General features: G+C 43.1%; 1 protein-coding gene across 2 annotated transcripts in view; it reads right to left on the bottom strand.

Moving 5' to 3' along the window:
• Nucleotides 1-13,201: 13,201 nt before the first annotated feature.
• Nucleotides 13,202-22,733, bottom strand: part of DRAM1 (DNA damage regulated autophagy modulator 1) — a 31,664-nt gene continuing 22,132 nt past the window's right edge. Inside the window, exons 6-8 of one of the 2 annotated variants that reach the window (XM_074983823.1) lie at nt 19,247-19,305; nt 16,648-16,740; nt 13,202-14,740 (exon numbers count right to left, since the gene is read on the bottom strand). In XM_074983823.1, the coding sequence (XP_074839924.1) occupies nt 14,693-14,740; nt 16,648-16,740; nt 19,247-19,305 (200 nt within the window). In that variant the 3' untranslated portion in view covers nt 13,202-14,692. The remainder of the gene's footprint in view (nt 14,741-16,647; nt 16,741-19,246; nt 19,306-22,733) is intronic. The other variant, XM_074983824.1, reaches the window with a different exon arrangement.

The raw sequence follows: 22,733 nt of genomic DNA, 5'->3' as shown, positions 1-22,733 counted from the left end.
TTCAAAAGTATGTGCTATTATCAGATGCCTAATTTGAAAATGCTCAAAAGATTTTGTTCAAACAAAATTCATCTTTGTGGGCAGACTAAGCATGGAAACCTCCTCAAGACCTTGTGGCTTGTAATGCAAATTGGATTGTAAGTTGAATTGCAATGTTAGATGCATATTTTTGCTACTGCTAAAACTATCATATGGCAAGCAGCTTCTCTGTTGCAGATAATAAACATCAATTTAAATAATAATGTCCTTACAAAACCAGCCTTTGCAACTGTACCTTGCACAAATGTAGATTAAAACAAAAAAGGGGGAAATAAAGAATTTAAAGGAAAGTGACACTACGAAAACAGATGCAGTCCTCCCTTTTTTCTCTAAAGGTGCATGAAATGAAACTAACTGCCTCAGTGTCCATTAAACTGAAAATGGAAAGGACGTATAGAAGTATTCAGGTTTTAAAGAAAGGTAATAATTTCTTCTGCTTGAGTGTGGGAAATGCACTGTGATAATGTGGTCTGTTGGTGCCATCTATTGTGTATTTTTGAAAGCAGGAATATGTCAACTCTAAATTTTGTAGGGACTGACCATATTGCATCTTTAAAAAGTAGAAAGGCCCTTTGCACATTCCAGCACTACTTTCAAATTTGGGCTGAACTTTACAGAGACCTCTGCATCTTCCATTCCTTAGCAAATTTTCATCATGGTTACTTTAATAACACACAGCAACGAGGGCCTTATCTTGCTCAGTGCAGCACACATACTTGTGAAAGACCCTCCCTTGCAGAGTTTAAAAGTCTACGGAAACAGAGAAACATGGGAAATAATATAGGCAGAAGAAAGCCACATAGCACAGCTAGAGTAGGCTGAGTTCAAGTACCTGTTGTATTGAACAAAACGTTTCTTTTCATTATTTGTTCACATCACTTTTATTACAATTTATTCTTCAGCTACTGTTGCTGCCTGTAATGTTTTTCTCCCCTCATATTACCTATTTTGTAATTTAATCTTTTTTTACAGAATAATATTACTAAACACTCATCCTTATCATCATCAACAACCACGGTGTCCACGCCCGTTGATGTCTGATGCCTCCCACTATTTCCTTCCATCTCTACCTGTCCAGTGTGGAGTGGCTTAAGTTGCTGTAGACTAGCTCCACACCAATCTACTATAACATCTACCCATTCTCGGTGGGGTCTGCCTCTCCTGTTTGAACTGTCCATTATGCCAAATACCAGGGTCTTGATTTTTCATTCATCGTTCATTCTGCAAATATGCCCGAATAGCTGTAACTTCCACTGTATAACCTTCTGCAGTAGATTCTCTCTCAGCTGTATCTTCCTATATAAGTCCACTTTGGTTGGTCCTTCTCCATCCATCCTATTCTCAGGATCTTTCTATAACAACTTCTCTCAAATGCCAATATTCTCCTTGTCAAAACTTTCATTATCACACGTCTCACATCTGTACAACATGCTGCTGAATACATACATTTTCAAGATGCTCAGCTTCATTCCGAAGCTAATAGCTTTGTTTTTCCAGATCTTATCCATTGCCTTCAAACTTGCTCTTGCTACTCTAGTCACTATTTCCTTCTTACAGTCTAGATTGTATATTTTTTGCTCCCCAGATACATGAACTCCTCTACGTTTTCTAGTTCAATCCCATCTACACTGATCTTCCATCTTATTTCCTTATCTCCAAAACCATTATTTTTATTTTATTGATGTTCATAATCAGTCCATACTGCTTCCCTTCTTCATTTAACACCTGCACCATTTTCACTAGCTTCTTATCTTCCTCAACGATATCATCTGCAAACCTCAAGTTGTTAATTCTTATCCCATGCACAGATATTCCTTCTACCTCTTCCTTGATCTTGTCCATCGCTCTCTCTAGATGTGCGATGAAGATACTCAGCAATATCGGATGTCCTTGTCTCATACCTCTACTTGTTCTAAACCAACTTCCCAACTCTTCGCACGTTCTCACTGCTGCCTCTGCGTTGTCATTGATATCCTTCAACAACCAGATCAGTCTGCTATCCACTCCGTACGACTCCAACATCACCCAAGTCACTTTCTGATCTATACTGTCAAATGCCTTCTGAAAATTGATGAAGCAAGTATAGATGTTCTTGTTCTTTCACTGAGCTTTCTCCACTGCCAGTATCAGTGCCAATATCTGCTGTAGGGTAGTTCTATCTTTCCTGAACCCCGCCTGTTCATCCATTAGATGTTCTTCTATCTGCGATCTCAGTCTCTCTGTCTGTATCATCATCAGCACCTTGCCTAGATGATGTGTTAGTGCAATTGTTCCATAGTTCTTGCACTCCAATGTGCTTCCTTTCTTGTGTATTGTCACTAGCACGGATCTTGTCCGTTCCTTAAGTGCCTTCCCTTCTTTCCATGCTATGTTACATAGTCAGTGTATTTCCTGAATCATACTTTCTCAATCATATTTTATCATCTATCCCATGATTTTATTTCCAGAGCTCTTGTTGTTGTTTTAGTTGTTTCACTGCTCTTTCTACTCCCTCCTTCAAAATATCAGTCTCACTCTCAATGCTCAGCAGAGATACCTCCTTCAGTTCTTCAATCAGTCTCTCTGAGACACTCAGATCCAACTGTGCTTTGTATAGATCGGTTCAGTATCTCATCCATCGCTGCACAATCTTCTTGTTCATGAGCACCTGTTTGTTCTCATCTTTGATCACCATCTGCTTTGGCTGCCACTTCCTATTAATATTTCTAATAATCTTGTACACCTACCTGGTCTTTGACTCACTGTAATACCTCTGTATATCTTCACGCTGCTCCTCTAACCATTTTGCCTTATCTTGTCTGGCCGCTTTCCTTACTTGAAGAAGATACTGAAGAGACATGTGTTGATCATTGAAGGAGATTGGAACACGAAGGTTGGAACAGATAACAAAGGTTGAAAGAGAGTTATGGGAAGGTTTGGATATGGAAAAAGAGATGAACGCAGCGAGAAAATACCAGAGTTTGCTATGGAGCATGAGATGGTGATCTGCAACATGAGATTCCAAAAAAAGGCCTCTAGAAAGTGGACACAGAATAGCAGGGAGTCCAAGAACATGATAGAAATGATTTGGATAAGAAGATGGGTGACAGCAGTACAGCAGTGCCAAACTTTCCAAGGAGCTGATATAGACTTGGACCACAGTCTAGTGATTGCAAACATCGAGATGAAACTCAAGAGAAAGTGTAAGACAGTTTAAGAAAAGAAGAGACGTGGAAAAGCTAAGCAAGGAAGAAATAGGGAATGCGTACAGAGCAGCGCTCAAAGAGAAGGCTGAGTATATGGCCACAGAAAAAGACCTAGATAAGAGAGTCAAAGGGATAGACATGGTGATAGAAGAGGCCATTGAGCAGACTATTCCAGAAGAAGAGAAGATGAATAAGAAGTGGATTATACAGGAGACACTAAAGTTGGTCCAAGAGAAGAGAACGTTAAAGATCAGAAGGCATGTTTCCAAGAGGGTGGAACAGCAATATAGGGTGAAATGCAATGAGGTCAGGAAAGCAGTCAGACAGGATATGGCAAAATGGTTAGGGGAGAAGTGTGAAGATATAGAGAGGTATTATGACAAATGTAAATACTTGTGCTATGGGTTTTTTTCCATCTTGGCCATGCTTTGTCACCTAAGTGATTCATGGACTCCCAAGCTTTCCTGGCCACTGTTTCAGTTCATCAATCCCAGAACTCTGCTGTACTAAATGTCCTGGTGCCTCCCATTCAGAACGTTAAAGTGCATATATAACTGAATGTAGGGAAGGTGTTAGAGATATATTTAGCACAGCCTCTGGTCCTCTCCCCTTTCAGATCTCTTCTTAAAATGTATTTCTTCCATGAAGCCTAATAATGTTAATTTGGTGAACAAGTTTCAAAAGTAAAATTAATTAATAAATAAAGGCCACATCCTTTGCAGTCAGTAAGATATTGGAAGCACAGATCAGATAACTATAGCTGTGGCCACACTAGCAGCTCATTTCCAAATAATTTTCGAAATGAGGGGCAATTTCAAAATGAGCGGGAGAGTGACTACACAGAAATTATTCATTTTGAAATTAATTTCTAAATTCAAAGTCGTTCATTTCGAAATGGTTATTCCACTCCGGTGTTGGGAATAACACCTCCTTTCGATTTTAACTTGAAAATTAAATGTGTGTATCCGCTCCCTGGCTGCCATTTCGAAATGAAAAGTCAACCACAGAGCCAGCCCCTACCACCAGCAGCCAGAGCTCTATGGCTGTCAGCTGTGGGTGCCTTAAAGCTGCAGGGACACAGAAACCCCATGCAGGAAGCTGAGAGTGTGCTGGCAGCCACAGGAGCACGAGGTGGCCAGACAACACTCCCTGGCACCCCCAGAAAGTGACACCCCACTGTGGCTGGACCAATGGTCAGCAGCCAAGACCCCCAGGATCCTCGTGGAGCCAAGGGGTCCAGGAGGCGGGGCTCCCAGGGCTCTGGGCAGCCCCCAAAGAGTAGGGGGGGCCTCTGGCTGGAAGCTGAAGTCTGGGACCTGCTGGCTGTCTGTGGGGAGGAGGACAACCTGCTCAAGATGGAGGGGCGGAAGAGAAATGTGGATGCCTTCGCCTGCCTCGCCAGCAACCTCACCGCAATGGGCCACCCCCTCCGGACCCCAACCAGATCCTCTCCAAAGTGAAGGAGCTGTGGCAGGGTTATGCCTGAGCAAGGAACTCAGCCAGACAGTCAGGGGTAGCGCCAGCCACGTGCCCCTACTTCAGGGAGCTGGGACCCAGGGAGGCTGCACCACTCGAAGAGACCCTGGACATGGCAGAGTTGGAGGGCCAGGGCGAGGAGCCCCAGCCAGGACCCTTGATGCCCCCCCACCCCACTGCAGACCCTGAAGTACCTGCTGGCACCAGGGACAGCGACAGTGGGAGTGAGGGACCACTGTGCATGGCCGAGCCCTCCAAGGGCCCTAGCCAGGCTACCTCAACCCGGGCCTCCCCTGAACCACCCAAGGAACCCTCAGGTAGGACCAGGCGTGGGGTGCACTGGTCATGCAGAGGAGGGGGAGGTCCCTGACGCAGCCAGTACTGGCCTGGGCACATGGCCACGGGCCAGGGACCCAGGGATGGCCATAATCACTGCTGGGTGGGGCCCCCACGGGGCCATGGGCTGCCATGAGGGTCAGAAGCCTGGGAGGGCTGGGGCAGTCACTCTAATGGCCCCACGCTGGCAGACCCCACAGAAGACAGGCGACCCCAGAGCCCCTCACCACAAGCAGGGTGGGATGGTGGTGGGGACAAGGCCGCTGGCCCACGGTACCCAGGCTCATGACTGATGGGGCACCACCCTCTCACCTTATGTCTTCACAGCCTCAGCATCTGCCAGCCACCCCAACCCCCTGGATGTGCCTGGGAGCCCCACAGCAGCAGAGGAGGGTGAAGGGGCAACACCTCCGCAGACTGGGCGCTGTGGTGGGAGGAGCCACCACCACAGCTGGGCAGATGATCTGGCAGCAGCCCACATGGCTGCATGGTGGAAGCAGAACCACTTGCTGTGGGAATGGTTCTCCACGGAGTGGGAAGCCTGGGACCGGGTGGCCGGGTATCTCGACACCCTGACCCAGGCCATTGCCAACTGCCTGGCCCAGCCACCCGCTCCGTGGATGGCCTTTCCCACAGCACCCTGCTGAGCCCCAGCCCCGACTTCCTCCCCGGTGCCCTCCTCCTTCCCGCCACCTCCCTCTGCCCCCGCCTTCCCCTCTTCCCTGCCCCCCCCACCCCAGCCTCTCCGTCTTCCCCACCACCCCCGTCTTCCTCAGCTCCTCCCTGTTCCCCAGCCCCCGCACACTCCTTCTGCCCCTGCAGCCCTTGCAACTCTGCTGCCACCCAACATGACCCTGGCCAAGCGGCAAGAGCTGGCGCGCTGGCTGTGGCCAGGCGAGCCCTGCCTGTCTGTGGCTCCCCGCGTGCCTCCTCACGAGTCCGAGCCCTTAGCTACCCCAGTCCAGCCCAACCTCCCTGTTCCACCTGCCCCATCCCAGTCCCACCGTGGTCCCTGGACTCAGGGCAGTCGCAGCTCCAGGGGTCGTTGTGGCTCCCGACCAGCCACTCCGATGGAGGATTGAGGCCCCCCACCTCCCCATGTATATAGTTCACCCCCATCCCCCATGTAAATAGCTCCCCTGCCCCGTAAATAGTCACAATTCTTTCTGTTCCAAACATAGCACTTGAATTTATTTAACAGTGTATTTGTCCTGCCTCGAGTGGCGATGGCAAGGGCGGTGCTGGTGAGGCAGGTGTGAGAAACGGGGGGAGGGGGCGTTGCATAGAGTGAGCTGGGCCAGGTCATAGGGACCCCTGGGCAAAGGCCTCCCGGAGGGCCTCCCACACACTCACCCTGTCCCAGTTCACCAGGCGACACAGGACCGCATCTGGCTGCTCATAGTGCAGCACGGCCCCAGCTGCCCAGTGTGCCACAAAGAGCTCCTGCCTGCTCTCCATGAGGTTGTGCAGTGCACAGCAGGTGCCCACGACCGCGGGCACGCTGGGCAGGCCTACCTTCAGGCGCATCAGGAGGCACCTGAAACGTTCCTTCAGTCGGCCGAATGCTCACTCCACGGTGTTCTTGGCATGGTTGAGGTGGGCATTGAAGAGGTCCTGGCTCTCATTGGTGTGTCCCATGTAGGGGCACATTAGCCAGGGCTGGACTGGGTAGGCAGAATCGGCGATGATGCACAGGGGCATGGTCATGTCCCCCACCAGCAGCTCCCGGGGGGCGGGTATGTAGGAGCCCTCTGCCATCCTGCGGCTGAGCCACGAGTTCTGCAGGATGCGGGCATCATGGGTCCTGCCCAGCCAGCCCACACAGACATCGGTGAAACATTCTCGGGCATCCACAAGGGCCTGGAGGATGATAGAGTGGTAGCCCTTGCAGTTGATGTACCATCCCTGGCTGTGTGGTGGGGCCCGGATGGCGATGTGGGTCCAATGCACCGATGCAGTTGGGGAATCCCAGCTGTTAGAAGCCGGCCATGGCAGTGTCCACATCCCCATGGTGGATCAGGCGGTGCAGGAAGATCCTGTTGATGGCGGTGACAACCTGTAGGGTAGAGGACACAGGCGCCTGTGAGTGTGTGGTAGCATATGGGGGCCCCGCTCCCTGGGAACCCCCTCCGTGGGACCCCCCCCAGGGACCCCACTCCCCGGGGCCTCACACCTTGGGACCCCCCCTCCCCAGGAACCCACCGTGGGTGTGTGGCCCCAGGTGCCTTACCACAAGGAGGACGACCCCGATGGTGGCCTTCCCCACCCCGAATTGGTGGCCAACTGAGAGGTTGCTGTACAGGGTGGCCAGCTTCCACAGAGTGATGGCCACTCATTTCTCTAGGGGGAGCACGGGCCACATGCAGGTGCCCTGGTGGCAAAGTGCTGGTGCCAGCTAATGGCACAGCTCCACGAAGGTGGCCCGAGTCATCCAGAAGTTGTGGACCCACTGGTCATCATCCCACTCTCCTAGGACGATGTCGTCCCACCATTCCCCACTGGTGGGGTACCGCCAGAGGCGACGGCGGGGCTGGAACAGGGGGTGCTCCAGACACACCGTGGGGGGAGCCTGCAGGAAGTTGGCCACGTGTCGGGCAGCACGTAGCCTCATAGGGCATGCTGTCAGGGTGGCCATCAGGCTGGCCATGATGTCCAAGGTGTCCCCGTCAGTGAAGTGCTGCGGGCCCATGGCAGGCAGTGGTGTGGTGGCTGATCAAGGCTCTGCCGAGTGCTGTGCTGGAGGTTGTGTGCTGTAAGCAGCCAGGGTCCTCAGCATGTGCACGGGGGATGTGTTTGGGAGGGGCCCTTAAGGGGCTGGCTCGCCCATGATCCAGGAAGGGCTTGTCGGCAATTTGACCCTGCCCTCACCATTTCCTGCCCTGTTATTTCAAAATGAAGCTGTGGCTGTGTAGCTGCTCCATTTCGAAATGACAGGGAGTCATTTCAATGTTGCAGATTGCAATGTCGATCCGCATTTTGTGTGTAGTCGCTTCCATGGCACTTATTTCAAAATGGCTTATTTCGAAATAACGGATAGGGATAAGCCATTTCAAAATCACTGTCTAGTGCAGCCACAGCCTATGAGTTTTAACAAGGAATACACAAAGGCACCATGCCTGCAGTTCCATAGGTGGCTACTTTAGAGAACTAAATGTGACAGGAGTGAAATTTACACAGGTTGCTACTTTACATTGTGGATGAGAATTGCAAAAGTGCTCAGCACTGTCCTAAATCTTCTTCCACTGAGGTCAGTGTTAAGTCTGCCATTCAGCGTTAAACCCATGTTATGAGATTTTGCAAATCATCTTCTACATTTATTCTTTTTTGCATTGCAGTGGTGCCTAGGGAGCTAAACTCTGGAGCAGAAATCCGTTGTGCTAGGTGCTGTACAAACACCAACCATAAAGAGGGCTCCTGCTTTGAAGAGGTTATAAATTCAGTAGATCACAGATCTATGTGAGTTTTTCTATACATTAAAACCCTTGTCTCTGGTCTCCTCATCAAATAGTGTTTTGTTGCTCTTGCATGCCTTAGCACTGAGCCAGCAAAGTAAGTTTTTATGTTCTACTGTGTCAAGTCATTGTGAGGGCCAGCTAAACTATGTCCACTGTAGCTTCATACCTATTAATCCTCATTCACTGTTCTTCATACAGTTCAGTTAGGCTATGTCTAGATTACAGGGATTCATTGATAGAAGTTTTTGTCTGAAGATATCTTCCGACAAAACTTCTGTCGACAGATTGTGGCCAAACTGCTAGTGGCCAGTACCAGCTGCTTTGGGGCAAGGGTGGGAGAGGGAGGGAAAGGGATAATCTTTCTCTTTTGAAAGCCATACTCTAACCCCTAGAATTAGACATTTGCTTGATACGTGAAGCAGGCATGTCTCTCAACCACTTTGCATCAGCTTTTGTATAGTTCTTTATATATTCCTAAACCTTCTTTAAAGTTCTTGTCCTCAAACACTGCATGAAAAAGTTCTTCCTTTGTGTAACTACTTGGGAAGTTTTAATAAGGTTACAAATCATTTGACTATAAATATTAAAAACATAATCATTACAACAGTGAGGGGTTTTATTTACAGAAACATGATGCAGTAGTATAATCATATCTCTCTGTTTCACTGAGGCTAGGTCTACACTTGCCCCCAACTTAGAAAGGGGTATGTCAATCAGAGTGACAGGAGATTACTAATGAAGTGCTGTGGTGACTATGCAGCACTTCATTAGGCTAATTCTCCCTCCCGCCCCAGCAACTTCGAAGCTTCAGACTTCGAAGTACCGGCAAGCTGTGTAGCCATGGGCACTTTGAAGTGCCCACACTATTTTGAAGTCCCATTAAGCCTCAAAAGTGCCTGCGCTACTTCAAAGTGCACAGGGCTACATGTGTGCCAGAACTTCAGAGTTTGAAGCTTTGAAGTGGCCGTGCGGGAGAATTAGCCTAACGAAGTGCTGTGTATTCACCATAGCACTTTATTAGTAATCTCCCGTTGCCCTGATTAACATGCCCCCTTTGAAGCTGGGCAAGTGTAGGCAAGCTGTGAGTGTTATGTTTCATAGGGATACTCTTTCCTATATCAAGGATATGCTGTTTGTAGTTAATTTTGTTAAGTGGAGTGAAACTACTGACTCCACTCATTGTCATCACACTTTCACAATTATCGAACAGTATTCAGAAATACTGAGCAGGTGATGTTCTTTTTTAAGATGCATATACTCTGATTATTGAAAAAATTGTAACCAAATATCATCTGAGTATTTTCTGTATGTTTAACTGATGAATTGATCTTTTTCTGTAAAACAAAATCCCATATTTCCAAGATCTATGCCTTTAGTTTTGGACTAATATTCTTTTGCCAGTGGGCAAAAGTGTCTATCAGCTCCTAGCAAATGGGAGATTCATTTTGCGTTTCTTGGAGTGTGAGCATTTTCATTTGGGAGCTGAGGGGGACTGCCCGTGCATCGTTTGGTAATACACATCCAACAGTGCACAATACTTGCTTACAAATCACATTCCAAGTGTTCCTAATAACTGGATATGTCCATCCTTAGCTGTAAAATCTCTTTCAAAACAATTCCGGTTAATCTTCGAGTTAACCCTCTGATATCTGACCCTTGTAGCCTGTGGCATTTGAATATAAGGTCTAGAGGATCTCTAGCTTCTTTCAATATTAAATCAGTCTTCTGATAATCAGATTTCTTGAGCCTGTTATGAGGCCCAGTTAGAGGTAATTTGCTCTGGCCACTTTCACCTTCAGCAAATTGCTGAACTGCTAAAGCTGAATTATGAGAGCTTCTAAGTACGAGACTGGATTTCCTTCTTCAGCCTCTTCAGACAATCACTTAATTCTGATGCTGTTTCTCCTTGTTCTGGTTTCTGTCTCATCTAATGTGGGACACATTGCTCTTTCACTGCTCCTGTGGTGCGCTGCTGCCATGCGGCTCTGTGTCTGTCTCTGTCATGTTTCTCCTAGACCAGTTTGTAACACAGTGATTTACTCTTTTAAGTCAGTAACTGTCTTCTTTACTGCTATAATCATGGACATCATGGCTTAATTTCAATCTGCTGTGAAGAACCTTTCTTTGGTCAGGGTTGCACATCAGTGAGAAAAATCAGTCCAGGGTCACACACCAATTAGAAGCAAAAACTAAAACAAAAAAGCACCACACCTCACTGATCTGGATCCCAAGAAACAAAAAATAAAATAAAGTTAAAAAAATTAAACCTCAGTCGCCTGCCTCTGGAACTGCCAGTACTTGCACTGCAGCCAGTGGCAGGGGCTGGGGAGAGAGACATTCTCGCTGCAGGCCAGATTCACATAAGCCATGGGCGAGACCTGGCTTGCGAGCTGCAGATTCCCCTCCCTGAGTTCAGCAGTCAAGTCCCTGAAGTGCACTTTGGTGGCCAGTTCATTTTCTTTAGCCTCGTCACGCTTGCTTGTTTGGGCTGCCCATGTTTTCACAATGAGGTAGATTTTTAGAACTTTAGTATTTTTGAGATCCATTCCCTGAGCTTTGCTTTCTTGGCGCGTTTAGTAGGTTTTAAGGAGGCAATGGAGGCAGATTGTTTCACTGTTCCTGAACAGCTTAGGCTTCAGGCAGCCTTCTTTATTCAGCTCTCTGCTAGTTCCCAATATTTCCTTTTATCAAATTTGAGTTGGTCTTCTTTCAATTTAATCAAATTTCTCCTTAATATTGGTGGACATCAGAAAGCACGCCACTTTATTAAAGGGTGTATGAAAGTGTCTGTTTTACTTACTGTCGGGTTAGTGGTGTAGCTTGTAGCTGTGTTGGTTGCAGGATACGAGACACAATGTGGGTGCGATAATAGCTTTTATGAGACCAAGTTCTGTTGGTGAAAGAGATCAGCTTCTGACCTTTCACGGGCTATTACCTCATCCACTTTGTCTTCATGAATGACCTTGGTAACCTGGGTGACAGGATGCACATTCCATCTGACTCTCCTGGACAGGCTCCCCACATCATGGGTCAAGACACAGAGGTGCTATTTTGCTACTTCCCCTCCACTCCAGGCAGGTGGCTGCACAGCTGAACCAGCACAGAAGGAATGTGACCTGCTATTGGTATAAATCATTGGTGTAGACCTGCAGAAGATTACTTTCCCTGGAGCCAAGGAGAAAAGAGGAAAGGAATTGTGACTCAGTCCTAATTTCCCTTTGTGGCTTGCTCTTGTGTTGTCATAGCTGCTATTTGTCTTTCAAGTCAGGCATAAACGTACTATTAAGTCCTGTGTGCTTGATTAGGAATACTGTCCACAGAGACCCTTTGACATGATAATGCTTTGTTGATCACAGAGAGCCAGTGAAAATTATTTTGTAGTAGAAGGTAAAACTTTGTGATGTTTATTTGATAAAGAAGTGATGAAACCACTAGGGTGTGACATCAAGCATGTGAAAGGGGACTACGTACCAATATGGGCTGCCTGGGACCATGCAGAGTATTGAATATGGAACACTCTTCTTCTGGGACTGTCTCTTTTACTAGTTGCTGTTTAACTTTCTTATTTAACTTCCCACATTTTTGGTTCAATTTATGATTTGTGAGGGATTTCTATTATTTGGGCAGAATAAACTTGTATGCATTGCCATTTAATCATGCAAGTGGTGCGTCCTTCTTTACAGTTTTGTATCTTGGCCAAACTGGATAGTCTCTACATAAAAGAATAAATAGACCCAAATCAGATATCAGGAATGGCAGCATACAAAAACCTGTAGGAGAATACTTCAATCTCCCTGCACACTCAGTGACACATTTAAAAGTAGCCATCCTGCAATGAAAATACTTCAAAAACAGACAAAGTAGAAACAGCAGAGCTAAAATTCACGTGACACCATCAATCTAGGCTTGAACAAAGACTGGGAGTGGCTGGCTAACTACACAAGCTGTTTCTCCGCTCTTGGTGTTCAGACCTCCACTTCAGCTCCTCAAGTGGGCCACATCTTCCCCAACTGAATTGAGCTCATTAATTCTGGCCTTCCTCGTGATTGATAACTCCCTTCTTTTCATGTGCCTGTATATTTATACCTGCCATGGGAACTTTCACTCTATGCTTCTGACAAAGTGGGTCTTTGCCCATGAAAGACAACAGATCTGCTAGTCTATAAAGTGCTACAGGACTTCTTGTTGTTTTTGCGGCTACAGACTAACAGGGCTACCCCTCTGATACTTGAAACTAAAGAGTAAGCATCCCACACATGGTGAACATACCTTCTTTGACACTAATGAAATTCTCTTCATTAGAGTCATACTGAGTCTATGAATTCAGATTTTCTAACTTTTCCTACCAAACTATTTCTAAATCCTGTTTTTCTTTACTTTTTTTTAAAGTTCCCCTTTACTGAAGTTATTGTGAGGCCTACCTCCTTGTGAGCTATTAACATAAATGGTCTGTAACATTGTGTCCCCACAGGACACACATACATTCTCTTGCATTTACTGTCTGGACTAGATTTTAGGTTTTTAACAAGAGGGGTGATGGGTACCCTTTTAAATTCAAGGCAAACATATCCCTACAGACAGCAAAGCCACCTGAGCTGTCAAGCAGGAAAAAAAAAAGACATACTGCTTTGATCATGGGGAATCTTGAAAGGAAACTGCAGGGTTTTTTTCCTTCTTCAAATTATTAATAAAATGGAGACTCAGTTGAATTTGGCTTTAAGTTTAATATATTTATATATACACATATACATACCAAAGGATGCATTAGCAGCTGGCAAATCTTTGACATTACTCTTCACTGATAGTGTACATGACAGTTAATATAAAATAAACCCCTAATGACAAGCATCACAATTTTTGCAAATGACTGTGTTATACCATGGAAAGTAAAAATTTTGCTGACTTAGCCTTACAGCTCCGTGTTTAGTACCCTGTATGGTATCAATGACAGTTTTTCTTTTCTCTATAGTCTGTGAAGAATAATTTTGCCTCCAGATATTAGGAAATGTTAGGTTGTAATATGGCACATTTTTCAATTTCTACAACAAACTTCCATCCCAGATTCTTCAAATATAGTAATAGTTCCTTTAAAAAACAAATTACAAAAATATTTATAGTAAAAAATTTAGCAGCATAGCCCACAGCTTATCCCAATCTCAGAGGATTTCCAGTAATGATGTTCAGTTCTTTTATATAACTATGAGCAGATCTCCATCCCATGCCAGTTTGTGGTTTTTTTTTTTGATGACTCTAAAGTAGTCTCTCCTGTTGCTGTCACTGGTTAAAAGATATGTTGAAACACCTTATCCCCATGTTAGTCAAGCAGCACTGAGATGTCACACCATCCAATTTCCCTCTGACTATTTCTGAAAACCAATATTTTATTCTCTCTTCCTTTCCATTTTTCAGCTTTAAGCTACCCAGTAGCCAACATTAAAAGGCGTTTTTAGCCTTCTATAGGAAGAAATGGGCACGTTCCCATAAAACCCCCAAAACTGATGAGCAGAAAACTTTTTTCAAGCAATATTAACAGTCTGAACTTACATCTAGGATATTGTAATGTATCTATTACCTTAACAGTATAACTGCTGAACTCTAGTAACCATAAAACTGTATGTCTTGGAACAAAGATACCCATATCTGCTTACAACATTGTCTTCCTCCAATGCTGTGTCTTGAAACATGAAAGGGCACAGAGCTTGACCAAAAATTATTCAAAATGTAGGAGAAAAGCACAATTTAACATGTTAATTAAAATTAACCTGATTTAATTTTGTTATTTCCTTGACATTTTGCAAATAATATGCAAACTGTGCTTTCCTTTTCCTTTTAAGACTCGTGCCATTAGTCAGATTGCTTGTAATGGCAAAACCAACATGTGTTCAAAAGAAAAAATTTGTGGAGCCTCTGCTTTACGCTTTGACAGACTTTGAAGGTCTCCTCTTGGTCCCTTTTTCTAATATCAAATAGTATTAAAATTGCAAAATAGTGCAAGAATGTAGACTAAAGAGAGCCCATTCAAAGAAAAAACAAATTTAAAAATATTGGTAATATTAAAAAGGTGTCTATGGAGAGGATTATGCAGATTGCAGAGTTGATGCAGTGACTTCGTGGCATAGCAGCATTGAAATCCCATTTCACTGCAGCATTTTTAATAAAAAAATTCCTACAATGTTCTTGATTAAAAATATAATTTTGCTATTATCGAAAATCTTCGTGTATTTCTGTTGATATCCTTAAAGTTACCCCCTATAGGAAAGATAAAATAACATAATTAATTAATTACACTGTGGTATGCTAATCCAATACAAGGAAACAGAGCAACAGAATGGGGATTTTTTTAGCAAAAGGTAGGAAGCAATGACAATATTTGAATTTTGAAAGGGAAAAGAGCTTTGTTTAGAATTTGGTGTTTAAATTGTAATATACAGGTTGGTTTTCTGTCTCTGGTGGTTAAAAAGTGTCAGAGGGTGGAGTCTGAAATGGCAGTGTGTAAAGTATATGCAATTATGTAAGACATACCCATTCTCTGAGTGCCTAAATCTGGTATTTTTCACACTATGTTCATATAATGTTGTAGGATGTAAATTAGGATGAGATTTGCATTTTCTGTTTAATTATTTTAACAAAGTCATGTGTGTCCTTTGATTTTTGTAAAATATGTTTGGTTGAATATATAATACCACAACACTTTGTCTAGGGCTACACTGGGCTGTAGTGCCAGCAGCTTGATGCAAATAAGTGGTCTTGAAAATGCAAATAGATGCTCATCTGCATATTCACATGTCTAATTTGCACATTTGTGCAAGTTCGCCCTGCTGGCAGAGGTTGCTGCCAGCAGAAAACTAGCAGTGTAAATGTGGTTCAGGTGGCCAAATATCCCTTCGTTGGCAGCCCCTTATGCCTGGAAAAAAATCAGAGATAAGGAGCTGCCGACAAAAGGGGTTTTTGCTGGCAGAATCATGTCTACAATGCTTGTTTGCTGCTGGGAGCAGCCTCTGTCAGCAGGACATCTTGTGTGAATATGCAAATTAGTGGAACAATTATGCAAATGAGTATTTATTTGCATTTTCAAGACTGCTCATTTGCATCAAGCTGCCAGCACTACAGCCCAGTGCAGCCCTAGCCTCTGAGTTCCAGTAATCCCTTTGTGTATTTGGCTATTGCATTGTGTGAGAGTCTGGTCAAAACATGGGACCTGCTGATGGCAGAAAGGAGCAAGTATAGTGCTGTGTCTAAGAATGCATTATGCACATATGCTGTTCTCAGAGAACAGATCTACAGTTGATGGAATAGCAATAAATATCCAAGAGGCTCAGTGCTAAACAGTTAGCTCAGTTCTATCAAATGCAATCTATCCACATGAGGTTTTCACTTCAATACTTTTAAAATTGTTATGTTAAAAAGGAAAAATTAATGACAACTACATCCACAAATTACTGGACAGTACAAATCAAGTGTACAACTTAAAAAAAAAGGGAGGTGGGGGTGATGAACATGAAGTGAATTTTTACATAAAATCTCTCTTAAAAACATTAGGGGTGCATCTAAACTAGGAACTAACTACGAAGTTAGGCACTACATTAAGTAGCCAGCAGAGAGTCTACACACATTTTTCCCTTACTTTGAAGCTAACTTCGAAGTAAGGAGCCCAACTTTGAAGTCCTTACTCTGTTCCTGGGAATGGAGTAGTGCCCTACTTCAAAGTTAAACTTCGAAGTAGTGCGTTTGTAGACGTTCTACTTCAAAGTAGCTTACTTTAAAGTTGTACTTCAAAGTAAGCAAATTCAAAGTTATTTTCGTAGTGTAGACACAGCCAAAGAATATTAAAAGAAAACAAACCCCCAGTCAAAGAAAGTTACTTCATGTACAGAGTCCGATCCTGCAAAATACATAGCCACCTAAGTAAAGTTACCTATTTACCTAAGTAGCTCAGATTCAGGCATTTAATACTACATTTGATTTTGAATTATTCAAAAATTAAAGTTAATATGTTCCTGGTGGAAGACCAGAAATAAGCTGTGTATGTTGTTATAAAATCTATATCTGGACACCTTTGACCTTTCTGTCGTAAGTTAAAATTATTTTCCATAGTGTCTATCACTATGTTAAGTAATAATCCTTTTTAACTATTGTTTAGACTCATAAATACCAACCTGAAAATCTCTAATGAAGGTTAAGAAGAAGAAGATAAAACCAAAGGCCACTGTCCATTCGCAGATTGCACTCACAAAATGATAAATATAATCCTGATAGAAATGAGAAACAGAACACACTTCCATATGAAACACTGGAACAAAATTAACATGGAATGGTAGACAGAACTGGCAAACCAAACAAAATTAGAAATGTTCATTAATGTACATGTAGGGAATATAAAATATGTAAATGTTTGGGCTTGCTTAAATTTTTGGAATTGCCTTAATGTTTAGGAAGAGAAAAATATTTAATGTGATGTGCACCTTGGAAAGGTGTGGACTGTGTGAAAAAATAAATAACAGTTCCTTGGCTTAAATATCCCTTCTATCTTAGTAGTCTATTTGTGGCATGCAACCAGTTCTGTTTGAAACTCTGAGGATGTCATCTGCAGTAAAAACAAACTCCTGTATTCAATGCTTGAGTGTTTTTATTCCAAGATATATATATTAGTAGGACTAAGGTGCTGAGTGCTTTCTGTAAGGTGCTGAGAGCCCAAAACACCAGTAGACTTCAACGTGAGTTGAAGGCTCTCAGAAACATGCAAGACAACTCCTTAAAAAGCACTATAAGAGTGGAGGAAGGAAAACATATTTATGTATTCCCTGTACATGTAATTTGTACTGTTATGAAATGGTGAAAAGCATGACAAAACTCATGACTTCATAAGTGATGCATATGCAGTAAAAATAAGTGCCTTTTCTTGATGGTGTTATGCTTATAAATTCTACAATAAGTTGAAGGTTTCCAGAACTCTGTTATTGCATTCATATAGTCATTCAATTTCCAGTTAGATCAGTATCTCCCTATTAATTAAAAAAAACATTTAAAAATCAGCAAAGACAAAATTTTTCTCCTTTCCTTCCCTTTTCCCTGAAACATATTTCAAAGGTCTGATCCAGACTGACTATCAGAAGATGTGCCTTGTGCTTTGGCTTCTTAAAGCTAATACAGTACTAAAGTACTAAATACACTATAGGCTCTGCATAGTCTACCATTAAATAATGTGCACTGTGTAATAAAGTGAGAAAATTATGGGGAAAAATCTCAGCAGAAGGATATAAAATATGTTTACTTTGGCCATAATCATTTCAACCAAATGTTAAATATGAGGTAGACAGTGGCTCAAATTCAAGACACTCATTCAAAGCCAAGAAAATCAATAGAGTTGGGCCTCAAGCAAGTACATGTCATTTTAGCAATGGCCATCCTTACATGCCCATCCCCAGAATGTTTTATAGGAAAGCACTGATAGAATTTCTCATGCAATGGGACATAAATAAAATGAAAGGGGATTTTCTTCAAACTAAATATGCCATCTGCTTCAATAAAAGGACTCCATCCCCTAACACAATAAACACAGGAGCTTGACATTATTAAAAGTATCTAACTTGTATAGATTCATATTCTTGGATGCTTTTTCACTATTTTATCTAAGTGTGTTGCCCAGTTTACCCTTATTAAATTTCACTAATAAGATGCAGACACTATGTTATTTTGCTTCATTTGTGGAGAAAGCACTCCCTCCTGTGGTATAGCTTGTCCACAAATCCAGCTTTGAGATCTTTCCAAACATGCTCTAAGATCCTGATCCACAAACCACTGAAATTAATAGCAAGACTGCTATTGACTCCAATAGGCTTTGGATCGGATCCTAAATGCCTAATCACGGGCAAGGATTTTAATTAGGGAGGCTGAAAGCATCCAGTAAAATAAAGACAAGAGTTAAGCAGTCATCTATAATTCAGACCATAATCTCAGGCTGAAGATCAGATTGATATTTTTTAATTTAATTTTTTAGGACATGGTTGCATAAGGAAGTAAAAGTACTAAAACAATTGATTTCTAGAGAGGATTAATTATATGATTTCTCACTCAGTTTTGCATAATCAGATTGTCTGCAACTTCGGGCACCTATTTGAAATGGAAGTCTAATTTTTTTTGAGGGTTTCTCTTCACTAAGGCTGTGTCTACACTAACCAAAAACTTCGAAATGGCCATGCAAATGGCCATTTCGAAGTTTACTGATGAAGCGCTGAAATACATATTCAGCGCCTCATTAGCATGCAGGCGGCCGCAGCACTTCGAAATTGATGCGGCTCGTCCCGACGGGGCTCCTTTTCAAAAGGACCCCGGCCTACTTCGAAGTCTCCTTATTCCTATGAGCAGATGGGAATAAGAGGACTTCGAAGAAGGTGGGGTCCTTTTGAAAAGGAGCCCTGTCGGGACAAACCACGCGGCGGTGAGCTGCATCAATTTTGAAGTGCTGCGGCCGCCCGCATGCTAATGAAGCGCTGAATATGTATTTCTGCGCTTCATTAGTAAACTTCGAAATGGCCATTTGCATGGTCATTTTGAAGTTTTTGGCTAGTGTAGACATGGCCTAATTTTAAGAAACCCAGCTGTTAGGCAGAAGGACACACATTTGACAGCTTGTTTAAGGTCATGAACTATTTAAATTATTTGTGATCTTGTCCTTATATGTGTCTAAAAATAATGCAGCATCACATACCCAAGCTATAGGATGCAGAATTAAATTAGTTAGCTAAGAGGTTTTACCTTTTCACCTGGAATCCAGTCAATTTTTGTTATTGAAATTAATGATGCACATGCAATCACTGGGAAAAGTAATGTAAAGGAAACCATAAAAATTGCTTAACGAATAATAATGAAAGACATTTCTATTTTTAATGCATTTCCTGTCCCCATTCTCCACGCCTGAAGACATCAAACAACCAGCTACACTGCAGTATAAAAACGGAATATTAAAAAGCTAAGCAAACATAGTATGTTCTGACAAAGGCCACATAGTGATCAACATAAAAGACTCTCTGAATAAATAGGATTGCAAAGGAGGAAGGATAAGATGAGGAATTCTTATGGACTGGAGAAGAAAGCAAGAGTGGACCCTGGTGGTGTGGCCAAGACGTCTAATCATTTATGTGAACACTGCTTGTTATATACACTCCAACACAAAGCCCACTAACAGAGACGTTAGTCTTTATTCTAACAAAACAGCAGTCATGTAGCACTTTAAAGACTATTAAAATAATTTATTAGGTGATGAGCTTTCATGGGACAGACCCACTTCTTCAACAGAATGATTTTCATTGACTTCAGTGGACGTTAAGGCAGGCCCCTAATCTGTAGAGTGAAAATAGCTATATCTACACTACAAAGTTTTGTCTACAGAAGAGGCCTTCTCTCAACCAACCTAGGGACCATCCATGCTACAAATGCATTCTGTATAGACTCTGTTGAGAGAACACAACCTTTTTCCCAGCAGAGTTAGTTCTTGAAATTTTGAGGCACGGCACCTCTGTAGACAGATTCTGTAGACAGAAAAAATAGTGTAGATACTCGGGGAGACCCCTCTATTGACAGATGTTTCAGTTAACTGGGCGGCCCTGTTTGCAGAGCTTCTGGTTGGCTGTTCTGTCGACAGATGGCTGGGCAGTCTGGCCACTCTCTGTCGACAGAGGGTATCGACAGGGGAGCCCCTGTTAGGTGTGGACACGTTCTACAGACAGAGATTCTGTTGGCAAAACTCTGTCAACAGTGACTTCTGTAGACTGAACTTTGTAGTGTAGACCCAGCTAACATGTTTAGCCTTTAATAAGGTAGTTCATCAAGTCTCCCAGTAGAGAATGACCACCAAGGCCTTCTAGTTCACTATAAAGCGGAAATGGTTGATGACAGAAGAAGATCCTCATGATCAAGATTTGATCAACTTTTGGTTTCTTAGGTTATATGTGACAAGAGGGAACCTAGTCTCATGATGAGGGTGTGGATAGCACCGTCATGAAAAGAAAACCCATCCGTACATTTTCTAGTCTAAATTTTAACAGTTTCACTCTAGTTCCAGCAACTTGGTTTCTGTGAGTCCTGGCAGCTCATAATTATGAGTTTATATAAGAAGACTGTCCTACCAATCAGGCAGAATGCACCAATAGATCAGTTGGTACACAAGTGAGTGTAACTTTTCTTTCTGTAAAATTTAACTTGCTTTATTGGTTTAAAATATCCATTTGATGTATAAGACAAATGTTCTGTTTCTTCTTCCTTACAGGAGCTTCACAGCAGAGTTCCTTTTCTTCCTAACACTGTAGCTGTCACAAGCCTAGCAGAATCACAAGACAGTCAGTAATTTTGCATATTATGAAATAAGTGAATATGATTTGTCATCTTGGCTTTCTTTTTAGTTTCTATATTACATGGCCAGGCAGCATTATGTAATAAACCTCAAGTTTTCTCAAAGCAGATTTTTTAAACAGTATTTCTGCCCTCTTCATATAGGTAAAACTATTCCAAATACTTAGTATAAAACAGTTGCAAGAAACAGGTTGAAGCAAGATGACAAGTACATAAAATGTACTTGGTATTATCCAGCATAGTGACTTGAGTCCCATGTGAGCTGCACTATGAACATTCACCATGATTGTGAGAAGCTGTGAATTTAAGAAGAAAACTTGGCACCAGTTAGCATAATCCTGTGTTGAGCTAACCATTTTAACCACTCTGAGCTGGGCAAGCTGTGAATATGAGCAGCATAGGTCAAAGCCTGCCTTCTGAAACACTAGTATAACTTCAGTTGCTGGGTGTGCTCTTGCACGTATTCTGAAGCAGCAGGGTAGCCTGCCTGTTTAAGAGCCAAGCCTGAGGCTGGCCAACCCTGTTCAGGCACACCCTTGTCTGTCAATTTACGATATCCTAGCCAGAGACGGCAGCACTGACTGGGGGCAGATAACAGCCTGAGACAGGTGGGCCTCATAAAAGGCAAAGAACTCCATTTGGAGAAAAGGCACCAGAAGGAGTAAGTTTGGTTTCAGTGGCAGGCCCCAAAGAAAAGTCTAGGAGAAGCTGAGGAATCCAAGCAAGCAGCCTGGGGGTAAGATCCTAAGAAAGCAAAGACAATTGCAAAGGGAAGTTGCCTGCTGACTTCTTGGAGTCCGAGTTGGACAAGGGAGCCAAAGGTCTGTGGAAGGACACTGACTAAAAATAACTAGGAGTCTCTTATGTTGGGACTTCGGGTTGAGGATTATTTTCATAAAAAAAGCAGATTCCATGCAGAGGAGTTAGTGGACAGAAAGACTGTTAATTATTTTTGGGAGCTCAAAAAGAGGAAACTGAGGTAGAAAGTCGCCAGCAGGATATGCTACTGAGCAGCTACTCCCACTGAGACAGGGGCTGCAGACAGACATGTCTGATACACACACAACCATCTTCTCAAAGAACAGAATTTGACCCTTTGTCTTTCATGGCTTTGGTGTTATGATGATCTAAAAATGGGTCAGCAACATTTCCAAGGAGGAGTGACAAAATTTGACCTTTTATAAATGAAGATGCAGAGCTTTACCATTTAGGTGGTGGTTGGTAGCATTAGCTGGTCTTTTGTTAATCTGCAGACAGCATGGCTTTGAGCAAGCTCCTGGCTGCATAGGGTGAGGAAGGGCGAGGCTGAGCTCCCACCTCATATGCTGATGACAAGTGTCTCACATGCCATTCTTGGCATGAGTGGCAGGGGTTGCTGACCTCTGATCTAAAAGAAAAGCCTTTGACAGATATATAATGGGAATTTATGCATTTCCATACTTAGTTCATCTAGCTAACACTCCAAACATGGTTAGGTAATTTATCCAGGAGACAGTACAGGCTAGAAAGATGACTACTTGCCTTTTCAGTCTGAGGGCAAATGTGGGAAGGATCTTATCTGCCCTCTTTGCTTCTTACAGGATAGGGCTTGACCTGTTTGTAGTGTGTTGGTGGCTGGCTACTACAGGATTAACTTGTGGACATGAGTGCTGGGCTATCTATTGTATTTACACTCTCAAGCTGTCTCTAAGAATAGAATCCCCTTTGCTTTCTTCTTCCTCCCATCTCCCAGCCAAAAATAAAAAAAAAAAAAGTAGGAAACAATGGCATGAAACTTAAATACACCACTGACAACTAACATATAGCTTCCAGAGAGATCTGGTATCTGTCATAATGCCAGCTTGCTAAACATGGTGATCCATGTATGATATTAAGCAGCAGGCTAGTCTTTATC

Source organism: Carettochelys insculpta, chromosome 1, assembly GCF_033958435.1.
Source record: "Carettochelys insculpta isolate YL-2023 chromosome 1, ASM3395843v1, whole genome shotgun sequence".
Lineage (NCBI taxonomy): Eukaryota > Metazoa > Chordata > Testudines > Carettochelyidae > Carettochelys > Carettochelys insculpta.
This window is presented reverse-complemented; position numbering and strand designations above follow the sequence as displayed.